Raw genomic sequence first — 12475 nt, 5'->3', positions numbered from 1 at the left:
TGACATAATTAAATAATTGTACACAAAATATTGATTTGAGTTTTAATATTTTATTAGCTCACTAGACGCAAAGCTTCCATGAAGAAAAACCATTCCCAGTAAGCATATAGTGCTGACTTCAGTTACCCGGCTGAGCCTGTGTTATCAGTTTTACCAGTTGTTATTGGGGGATAAAATACTGCTGGATGGAGCGATTGATCAAATATTCCACAGAGCCATATTAATAAACCATAACATTCTTGAGCTTTTAGAATACCTTTAGGCCAAATCCCAATTCTATTTTATACCCCTACACCTTCCTCTTGCCCCTTGAAAAAGAGTGTCAAGGGGTAGGGCTGAAAATATTCCCCTAAGAAATGGGACAACAATACTACACTGTTACACGTCATCATACATCGCTCTTATGTCAACGAAAATGCACGGTTTACACAAACTCAGATGTGCGGAAAAAGATAAGTTACCTGCCACTGGACTAGTATTTATGTTGTCAAATCAGCGAGTGTCAATAAAATATGTTGTGGAACTATCGTGCAGTCAGTATCATTAGAGAACTGTTATCATAGCGAATTTTTGCAAACGTTTCTTCTGAGAAAATAACAGTACATATGAACAAGATTTCAATTGTTAATAAAATCCTTATTTTTGCCAAAAAAAAATTACTTTTATGGGTCTCTCTTCTTGCTATGGTAGCCATATTGCCATATGCGGGGAAATTTATCATACCCCTTCATTTGAAGTGAGGTCCTCAAAAATCTTTGTTTGAAGGGTTATCTGACCCTTCCCCCTACCCCTATCCCCTCTGACTAAAAGAGGATTAAGACTAGGGGTGGGAGGAAAAAAAATTGATTCTCCGATGCATCGCGATTCTCTCTTCAACGATCCTGAATCGATTCTGAACATTTCAGAATCTATTCTGAGCTTGTATATTTTTCCCACATATGGCACGTGTGTGCACTAAAGACGCGGATGGCAGAATTTGCGCTGTGAGATACATGCACATCGCTTGACAGTCTGTGCTTCCACCCGCCGTGTTTTACTTTAGATATGCTTTCATTCATGCCATTTTGAATGCAGTACTATTATATGCACGAAACTCGCACACTGACAGACTTTCACGTGCGCTTTGTGTTTGTTGTCCTGAAGCTCAGTTTCTGCTGCGGTTAAATGCACTTGCATTTTCAAATAATTTTATATGAAATTGATGTACACACAGTCAGTTATGTTTTCAGAGCAGGAAAAAAGATCTGATATCAAAATAGATCTGTGCATTAGTGCGAATGCAGCCTGTTAAAGAGGCCACTTTCTATGATCTCATCAGTAATAATCGAACGGCAATAATGCTGAGGAAAAAAAAAAAATCAACTATTGTCTGTACACTTTTGGACACTTGAACACTTAATTTAAACAAGTAATTATAAAAAAAAAAATAGTTAATAGTTAATTTTTAATTTTATATAAAATTGATATGAAAATGTAGCCATTTGCAGTAATATTGTAAACTGAGAATGTGACGCATCGTGATATTGAGTTGATAATGATAATCGTAATTGAATTGTGAAACCAGTGAAGATTCACACCCGTTTTTAATAAGGCAGTACTGACATACAGAGATTGCATTTTTATGCTTTTTGTTTATAGTTGCAGTTTTGTTTAAGATATAAAGTTGTAAAGATGTATTTGCAGAGCAGAAAAAATGTAAATCAAGAATTGTTTTGGAATTGGATCGTGAGTCCCAGAATCGGAATTGGAACGGATCATGAAGTGCCTGAAGATTCCCATCCCTAAGAGATGTACAGGTCGATGTATGACACCATTGTGATGCATTGATGCATCGTAACCGAATCGAACCGTGGGCCTCTGAATCATAATCGAATCAAATCGTGAGATACCCATAGATTCCCACCCCTAACTGAGACACGCAAAATTAAGAAGGGGAAAGTGAAGGGGTAAGGAGTAGAATTGGGATTGGGCCTTAGTGTGAAGGTAGATTGTCTCAAAAATGCTTTGTCCTGTTGTGTAACACTCCCAAGATTAAATTTTCTCTGAATTTCCATTCACTGCACTACACCAGAAGTTGCAGTGGCTATTGAGGCTAAATGCAAAAGTGATTTTCCATTGTTATGACATTTCAATTATCGCAAAATAATTTAGATTTGTCCCTCAGAATTAAAAAATAACAAAAACGTGGAAGGATAGGGTTAGTCTTATGGGGTTTTCCTTCTGGGAAACAACCTAAGTAGCTTTCGCGAGATGTTTGGCAGAACAAGGGTTACCAGCTATGGTATCGACAACAAGGGGGATGTGAGAAACGGGGACAATTTTCTCACAACACAGCAGATGGAAAGATGGTCACCTCTCTTTCTCTCACCACTGACAGCTCTGCTGTAGCCGTCATTCAAACGTGTGTATGTGTGTTAACCTTCTCCAAAGTGAAAGGCAGCCGCCGTCTTGTCATTATCTGCCCGTTTCCGGATGGCCTGCCCCTGAAGAGCTCCGACACGCTGTCCAATTAGAGGTCCTGTCAGAGTGATGCGTCCCTCATTTTCCTCTCTCTCCTTTGCCTTTGGTTCATTGGTACAACTTCAAAATGGGGGGAAAAAAAGAAGGAATGAAAAAACAGTAGGGGTTGACATTGCAATGACAGGTTAATTCAGCTCCATTCTGGTTGTGCAGGTTAGGGGTAATGTAAATGGTGCCATTACGACACCCCAGGTCTCTTGCCGTTTTTCGAGCAGGGACAGCTTGCTGCTTTAATACCTCAATCCCGTCACCAGTGACATGTCATTTCTCCTCTGGTTTCTCTTTGTGTCAGCGCTGTATCTTTACACAGGGTGTTCTGAGCAGAGACCTGCGTGAAAAGAAAGGGAAACGTCAGCAGTTTGATGTAGACACAAAAACGAAAAGAAAATAGAGTTAAGAGTGCGAGTAGAGATCCGTGATTATGGAGTAATTTGTAGTTGATGGATTCATTTACAAAGCGAGCACATGCATGCTCTTTACCCGAGGTTTGACCAGTGATTCTCCTGCATTCGTTTATTTAATTTACAGATACATCTCATTGGTGTCTTTAAAAAAATAAAAAATAGATTTACACTTTTCTGTGGTATCAAGCTATCACTATTTGTCTGTGAAAGATGTTTATTGTTGCACGATTATTTTACTTTATTAATTGTTGATTCCTTTCTCTGCATAGTTCATTGTTACTGCTTTTGAGTAGATTATCACAGCTCATGTGGTTTTTCATAAGCTTTCAGTCAGTATATATTTTCAAATGCCACTGTCAACCTTTGCTGAGATATCATGCATCATCCCTTTACAAACAACTCAAGATGTTACAGGGACACCTAGTGGTGGCAAATATATTTAAATCTTTCTCTGACCCCTTTAATGTCTGATGACAAGTATTTATTCATTTATTTTTTTAAATAATGAATCCATCCCAGCTTAAATTATATTTTTACTAATAGAATATCAATACAAAGATGGTGAAACTGACCGATCAAACGTGACCCAGCATTACCTACCGTTCTCTTTTTTCTGTGATCTCGACTTATTCTATTCCGCAAAATTTCTAAAATGTTCAACTTGATGTTGAATGGATTGATCCCTTTCATAGTTATTTCCACCATACTGGCAACCCAGTTAGAAATGTACGATATTGGACTTCTATGTACTGGTTATTCAAGGGTTTCACTTTTTATTTTGTTTTTGCAACATTCATTTTATTGTTCGAGTTGAACGTTTTCTTCATCACACAGCCCCAAACAAAACTACATTAAGTAATTCAGTTGTAAGGCATGATTGAATGGCAATATTGTACTAATGACTGTAAATTTTGTAAAAATTTGTATAAAAAAAAAGAAAAAGAAAAAAAGGAAAGGAAACTTAAAAGGATAACCTAAAGATATATCTCAATTTTAACCCAAAAGCATATGCTGCTAAGGTTGTGTACATTGCACTTGAGTTATAAGTGAATGTTTATGTGAATAAAGACAAAAATGTTGTGTTACACTTTGACTTGATTCTGTTTGCTGTACACACGCTACCATTGGTACAATTACATTGTAGATTAAACCAAAACGATGTGATTGTTGAAAGACATCGTCACTTTATTCTGAAGCCCAGCAGTGAATGATTTAGATTCGGTTTCTCTTTATTATTAGTATATGATGCGATACGTTTCTCCAATACACCAAATTAAGTTGCTCTCAAATAAAAAAAAGTGAAATGGCTCAATACAGAACACCCCACAGAACACTATAGCAAGTTAAAGACGACTCAAATGTTGGAGATCAGACTCATTTTTAAAGGACGTTCTGTTGGTTCATATGCACGGTTGTTTCACAGCTGGATAAAAGCTGAGCGTTTTCTATGCTTCATTGCGTACATTTCGTCTCAAGTCCAATACAGTCCATTAAACATGGACGTCACAAAAATACACAGAGTTAACAGACACTCTCCACCGAGACTCCCAGCACGGTCCAGTGTAGTTCTGGTGAAAGCCCAGTAATGCAGTAACGATACCAACTGTAACACACTGATGGAAGAGCTTCCATTTAAGGATTATTAATGAATGTCCTGTTTCTGTAGATACGGCTGAGCACAGTGCTTCACACATCGCAAGAAGTCCAAAGTACATCAGAAAGCCTTTCCAGTGTCAGCAGATCCCACTGAGCAAGGCATTGATATTTGGTCCGATGATTACTGACGGACAGCACAACATCCATAATGTCCATATAAAAACTACAGCAGTGAACAACATGTGAACTTGTTCTGAATTCAGACGCGCTGATTCAAATATTTACTTCTACACGACTTGAAAGCCCTTGAAATGGAAGTGAACATCAAATGTAGGGCTTCGTAAACATTCAATACTTACAAAGTTCGTTTTCAATAGAGTGAACAAGATTACACCGCAATTATACAGCATTTTGCTTCGCGTATTTGACAAAAGAGGTGGGTTTGTCATGCAAATGGTCTGCGGTAACACTGACAGGCTGCTCGAACGGCGGCTCCTATCAGAACATCGAGGAGGTGCGGATCTGTAAATGTGATTGCTTGATTTCCATTCACAAAGGCAGAGTGCTCGACGTTTCTTCTGCACATCTCATCTCTATAAAGAGCAAAGCAGAACTCTATACAAAAAAACAAAGCCAATAAAGAACTCTAAAATGCAACTGTAAAATAAAAAGTCATCTTTACAAAGAACATTGCACAACAAAAATAGCTCTAAAGTGAAATTTACTTGAATGTAACAGTGGTGGGCCAGGAATGAACGTTTCAGCAATGTCCCAGCCTCGCAGGATTGACGGGTCTCAGTTTGAATCATGCAAACATGTAAAAACTGGGTAACAAGACGGGGAGGAAGTTCACCACACTGTAGGACCTCAGAGCAGACAGCACAGGGATATTTTCCACATACGATGGTGATGGTGACCACGGGTCAGAGACCACAGACGCCAAACTGGGATGAAAAACTGAGTCTTATCACATGCAACGTGAATGTGTTCTTTTAAAATCTACTGCAGGTTTGGCACTGACGAACGTGTTAAGCTTGTATATGTGTGAAACTGAGCCGCGAGCGTGTCACTTCTCCTGCAGCAGGGCAGGGATGTTGATGTTCCAGCCGATGGCCTGACGGTCGAAGCCGCAGGTGAACAGATTACAAGCTTGGTTCTCCTCGTTCCAGGCAGAGCAGCACACCATCCGCCGATGGCCCTGCGTGTCAAATGCAACATGGTGGTCAGGACACATAAAAAGATACAAAACACGCTATTGCAATAGTTAACTAAAAACTTAGTGATGCTTATTGGTTTAAATTGTTTATAAATGGATGTATATTTAAATATGCATTTATAACGGTCACTGTTTAAAGTATACAAATGTATTCATATAAATATGTATTAAAATAATTCTCTTTCAATTTGAAAATAAAATTCAACTATAATAAAATATCGGTAACACTTTACAGTAAAGATTCCGTTAGTTAATGTTTTAACTAACAGCGATACATTTATTACAGTATTTATTCATCTTTGTTACTGCAAATGAAAATACAGTTAATTGTTCATTCACAGTGCATTAACTGATGTTAACAAGCACAACTTTTGAGATTAATAATGCATTAGTAAATATTGAAATTAAGTTTAAGATTAATAAATGCTGTGGAAGTATTGTTTATTCTTAGTTCATGTTAATGTAGTAAACTAATGTTGACTAATAAATCTTATTGTAAAAGGTTACCAGAATATTTGCTAAAAAATAGCTGTAAATAAGAAAACATATTCCTAAATCTGATAATACAATACCATTCAAAACTTTAAGATTAGTATTTTTTAAATGCATTGCAGAAGAAATCAGTTATTTGAAATTATAATTATTATTATTATTGAAAGTATTGTTATTTTGTATAAAAAAAAAATGCAGCCTTTGTGAGCATAAGAAACCCCCCAAAAAATTAAATAGTGTGAGTCAACTTGACAGACATGGAGCAAAAAGGAAATAATGAAACGCACCTGTCTATTGCTCCGAGGGAGACGGGCCAGACGGACCCCGCTCATGTCGAACAGCCTGACCTGTCTGTTGTCATGTGGCAGAGCGATGATTCTTTGGTTCGCCGAGACACTTATCCTGCAGATTAGGACAATCAAGAAACTAAATTATTAAAAAATAAAACAGCATCTATTTATGCCATACGTCTTTGTTGACAAAGGCTATTTTCGTTCCCCTCGGTTAGACATTTTATAAATAACAAATAACTTAGTGGAAACAAGATGCTACACTATTTGTAGCCATTTAATGCAAATAGTGTAAGCAGAGCTAGATACCATTTACTAAATGTAGACAGTCAAAAGAAAATATTATCCAAATCTTCCATACTATTCCTGGCCCGGAAGCCTGACTTTCCTTAGTTCTTTCAGAATATCTTGTTATTGAGGAATAAAGTTTCTCAATTTGCCAGAACTTTCTAAAACGGAAACAGCGCTGTGTCTGCTTGTTCAGAAACAACAGTCTCAGGAAGCCGTCTTACACCTCACCAACCTGCTGCTCTTACCTATTAACGGCTGAGTCGGTGCGGATGGTAGCAATCGGAGATCTCATGTTCTTCAAGTCCCACACCTTGACAGTGCGATCGTCACTTCCCGACACCACATTGTCCCCAACGGTGAACACGGCAGACGTCACCGTGCTGAAAGAAACAAACAGCTCGTCAACAAAACCTCTCACACACACACACATCAAACATGCTTCAATGCACCTTGATGCAAAAACTGTCATCCTGAACAAATGCGCATGGTTTTCATGAAGTGCATGTAAGATTGTTCTGTATCAAACAGAAGTTGCAGAAGGTCAAGGATCGTGGCTGCTAATGTGAAGGACACCAATTTAATCCTGATCATGAGTCGCTGCTGAAACCTTCTAGTGGGAGGTTGTATGACCGAGATGACAATCTTGCTGCGTAATAATTGTGTTCTTGAGCGAGACTCTTAACTCCAGAATGCTCCAGCAGGCTTTGTGTCTGAATTAAGTGTGAGGTAAGGGCACGTTGAACGAAATGCATCAGCAAATTGCCAAGTCCCCTAAAAGTAACCAGCTCAGCACTCAAGTATTCTTTGAAAGTTAGATAATCTCTTTTACTGGCATGAAATATTACCGTACAGAGAGGCTAGAGAGTGCTCAGGGTGATTTGGTTTTCTCCACACTCTTAGGCCCTGTTCAGTAGCAGAATAAGGTTGTCAGTCCTGTATTTGAGTCCTTAATACGGTTACGTTCACACACAGAACGGTTATTTTACGAGTGTGATGACCGACACACAATTGCATTCTCGGGAAACCCCTGCTGTGTGAACTGGGCAAGACTGGACAACTAGTTGTCTGTCACGTCATACATTGTGAGAGACCCGCTCTGCTGCGCAAACACCGGTCTACCGTGTGCTGTGTGTTTTCATGTGTGGTTTCAGTAACTTACAGTGACGGAGAAATGAGCTGTGTGTCATCTGAAAGTTTCAGATCCTGTCAGTTTTCCACCGGAGCCGCTGATGTCAGTTTTGTGTTCTGTGTGCGACTTGAATGCTCCACTCTCCACCCAAATATAAAAGCTGCTGTTGGTTAATGAACATTTGACAGATGAACTTGCGGCTCGATTGGATTCTTGTCATGACAGAAAGTGATTAGACTAAGTTTTGTGGACGTCGCCATCTTTGATATTAGTTTGGTCACTGTCGCTATGGTTATTGGTAAGGAAAACAGGGCTTGTTCATCCAGTCAATATTCGAGACGCTTAAGTTGCTGTGTGAACATTTCGAGACTCACACCTTTTAAGTAAATGCGGTTGTCAATCCCAAAAGCTGACAATGTGAATGCAGCCTTATTCTTTGCAGTACCCAAGAGAACAGGACGCAGATCATGTGAATTCCAATGTCTGCATTCTCATTAGTTACTTCTGTTTTATCACCAACATATACTTATGCGTGACTCATGATCATCAGTGTCACTCCTGAAGGCCGATTCACACTGCACCAACAGAAGGCCACAAACGGCAACAGACACATTTTGTCGAGTTTCAGTGTGTTACACTTGTGTCTGTTGCTGTCTACAGCGGCAATGTGGGCCTGCTTAACATTGTTGGGCAGTCTCAGTCTCAGTTTAAGCTGGCATGTTTACTGCCTGATGTATAGTGCCTAAAAAATGGCATGCTCTGGCAGAGCTCACCGGTTCCAATCTGACTGCTTTGCTTCTACACAACTTTAGGAATTCAAGGTGGACAGGTTTGGACTATATTGGGTGACTTCAGGGGCCGTTTCCACAACTTTTTTACCCAGAAACTGGAAACTTTTTATATGTTTTGCCTGTTTGCTTACATGACAACGCGTTTTGGGGACTAAAACATAATATTTTTGAAAATGGGTTTCAAAGTGCAAGTTTTCGAAAATGCCACCGTTATTGTTGCCGTGTGATCACCCAATACGGAAATCTTTGAAAATGGTGACGCCATGCGTGTACGTAGTACGTGTTATGCATGTAGACATGTGCAGTATGTGATTTTAAAGGCAAGCGTGAACAAACATACACAACAATGGAGTACATGGTACTGCTGTTGCTTCTCAAGAGTTTGCTAATGCTTCTTGAGCAAAGTGTGGATTCACTTCACCAATATTACAACCAACAGCTGAGACGCATTATTTACAACACATAATCATCACTTCCCTACAAGTTATGTTTACTAACAGCGCCAACTACTGGCCTGGCATACATAATACAGTGTTTTCGTCCATTGTCACGGATATGTATAAACGTGAATCGATTTGAAAACGTTGTTGTGTGTACGTAAAACTTTTTTTGTGCTTATGGATTATGTCGCTGCATTACAGGTGCATCTCAATAAATTAGAATGTCGTGGAAAAGTTCATTTATTTCAGTAATTCAACTCAAATTGTGAAACTTGTGTATTAAATTCAGTGCACAGACTGCAGTTTAAATCTTTGGTTCTTTTAATTGCATCTTTTTCTTCCACACTTTTTCCTTCCACTCAACTTTCTGTTAACATACTTGGATACAGCACTCTGTGAACAGCCAGCTTCTTTGGCAATGAATGTTTGTGGATTACTCTCCTTGTGAAGGGTGTCAATGATTTTTTTCTGGACAACTGTCTGATCAGCAGTCTTCCCCATGATTGTGTAGCCTAGTGAACCAAACTGAGAGACCATTGTGAAGGCTCAGGAAACCTTTGCAGGTGTTGATTTGATTGGCTGTTTGGCATGTCACCATATTCTAATTTGTTAAGATAGTGAATTGGTGGGTTTTTGTTAAACGTGAGCCAAAATCATCATAATTAAAAGAACCAAAGACTTAAACTACATCAGTCTGTGTGCACTGAATTAATTAAATACACGAGTTTCACAATTTGAGTTGAATTACTGAAATAAAGGAACTTTTGAAGTGAAATGAAGTGACATTCGGCCAAGTATGGTGACCCATACTCAGAATTTGTGCTCTGCATTTAACCCATCCGAAGTGCACACACACAGAGCAGTGAACACACACACACACACACACTGTGAACACACACCCGGAGCAGTAGGCAGCCATTTTTTATGCTGCGGCGCCCGGGGAAGAATGATTTGGAAGAATTAGAATGTTTTCCACAACATTCTAATTTATTGAGATGCACCTGTATTAGCAAGTTAAATTCTGATCAACTCTGTTGAATTGTAAACAATTACGGTCTACTATTTTATTTGATCTATTTTACTTTAAATTGCCATCTGTCAAAAAGCTTTGACAGCGACTGAAGCAGGGATGTCGGGAAAGGTAGAACTTAAAGAGGTCCAAAAAGCCTAGCGACTCCAAAGTCAAAGTTGTCTATCTAAGGAATCAGACTTGAGGGCATGAAAAGAAGTGAGTCTGTATGAAAACAGATTCTCTGAAATTCTCACTGGTCAAGTTTCCTTTGTCAGAGTATGTTTAGAACAGAAGTTAAAATATCTAGGCCTGCTTTCACAGACATGGCTTAGATTAAGCCAGGATTAAGGCATAGTTCAATTAGGACAACATATTACATATTTAAATATATGTCAGTGCATGTTTCTTTCAGGTAAAATAGCTCAGACATGTCTTTTAGTCTTAAGCCTTGTCTGTGAAACTGGGGGCTAAACTTTTGGATGGAAGCATGATGATGCCTATCCTATTTGAAAGTCAATGGCTTGGCAGAAATCTCAGAGCACAAATCCCACCTTGCAATCACTTTAAGTGGCCAATTCTTGGCCAGAATAAGCTGCATTGTGTACCAGATTTTATAATGATGTGAAACAACAAAACTTGTGACTTCTGCGTTGAGGCTTGAGTTGCTACAGGAATTGAATCTTCCCAACAAATTATATCATTGTGAAATTAAACTCATCTTACCCTGGTTGGAAAGATCCCACCCTCTGTTCCTGTACAGAGCACGAGAACACCAACAGCTGAGGCAAAATGAAGCAGAGAGAGTGTGTGTGTGATTTGAGACAGTCTGGGTGAACAGCAGGAATGTCAGCAACCCTCAGGGTCACAGCGCACATTTAACTGCTCCACTCAGCACACACACTTCCATTTAATGGACCTTAATATTTCTAATCTATCACGTCATTCCCTGCTGACATTTCTCTCTTCTTTGTATTCCCTTTTCCCAAAGAGCGAGGGAGAGAAAAATGAAGAAAAAAAAGAAAAAAAGCTGAAGAGGTGCTCTGCTTGCCTCTAGCCATGCTAATTTGAATTGACATGATATTAAGGTTTAATTACGGGCTAAATTCTGCTGCATTAAAGATATGGAGTTGGGTTTGGCTGTATTTAACAGCTTCGCTTGGCTCGCTCCGGCACAGTTCACATCCAAAGTGAAGCGTGAAAAAACTTTCTGACATTGTGGGTTGCCACTGGAAAGCAAGGGTGGGGGCAGTGGTGGGGCTGATAATAGATTAAAAGCTTGATTAAAATCCTATTACAACTCAAATTATATTTTGGGAATGTTCCGTTCCTCCTGGGACCGCTGACAAGCAAGGTCAAGAGTCATTTGAGGAAGAGCTGCATGTGCATTTAATAGCGATGCAGTGCTGGAGTATGAGCTTTATAAAACAATGGTTAAAGTACTTGCATGTGGTTAAAGCTCTTGCTGATGCTGGGAAATGTCTTCAAGATGGTTTGAGATGTATGAAATTCATAGCTGTGAATTATAATTACGTGACATACATTTAAAACTGAATTTATTCTGTATGCACAGTAGTGTCCAAACCCAAACTGGTATGAATTTCTTTCTTCCATGGACACAAAAGAAGAAGCTACTGTCAACACCAAACAAATGATTAACAGATGAGTAAAGTCAAGCCCTAAAAATGACAATAAAGCACCATAAAGGTGATCCATACAACATCTGTACTGTACTGTCCAAGTTTCTGAAGTCATATGAGTCATATGACTTCAGAAACTTGGAATACAGTACAGTACATGTTGTATGGATCACCTTTATGGTGCTTTATTAAATATATTTTCTTATGTGAAGGCACAAATAAGACTTGAGAGCATTGGGAGAGGGCAAGATTTTTGGTCATATGATATGACCAAAAATCTTGCCCTCTCCCAATGCTCTCAAGTCTTATTTGTGCCTTCACATAAGAAAATATATTTAATATAACTCTGGTATGAGACACACAACTACCACTGGAATTAGGTGTAAATTTCCATTTCCATGCATTGAATGGAAACAAACACATGTGACAATATACACTCACCTAAAGGATTATTAGGAACACCATACTAATACTCTGTTTGACCCCCTTTCGTCTTCAGAACTGCCTTAATTCTTCGTGGCATTGATTCAACAAGGTGCTGAAAGCGTTTTTTAGAAGTGTTGGCCCATATTGATAGGACAGCATCTTGCAGTTGATGGAGATTTGTGGGATGCACATCCAGGGCACAAAGCTCCCATTCCACCGCATCTCAAAGAT

The 12475-nt window shown here is 38.9% G+C and overlaps 1 protein-coding gene across 2 annotated transcripts in view; it reads right to left on the bottom strand.

The window, feature by feature from the left end:
* Window positions 1-5407: 5407 nt before the first annotated feature.
* The window catches only part of LOC132124516 (WD repeat-containing protein 37), a 36684-nt gene continuing 29616 nt past the window's right edge, over window positions 5408-12475 (bottom strand). For both annotated transcript variants that reach the window (XM_059535576.1, XM_059535577.1), the window contains exons 12-14: window positions 7055-7189; window positions 6516-6630; window positions 5408-5718 (exon numbers count right to left, since the gene is read on the bottom strand). In XM_059535576.1, coding sequence (XP_059391559.1) covers window positions 5587-5718; window positions 6516-6630; window positions 7055-7189 — 382 coding nt within the window. In that variant the 3' untranslated portion in view covers window positions 5408-5586. The remainder of the gene's footprint in view (window positions 5719-6515; window positions 6631-7054; window positions 7190-12475) is intronic.

The sequence above is a fragment of the Carassius carassius genome, chromosome 42 (assembly GCF_963082965.1).
Source record: "Carassius carassius chromosome 42, fCarCar2.1, whole genome shotgun sequence".
Lineage (NCBI taxonomy): Eukaryota > Metazoa > Chordata > Actinopteri > Cypriniformes > Cyprinidae > Carassius > Carassius carassius.
This window is presented reverse-complemented; position numbering and strand designations above follow the sequence as displayed.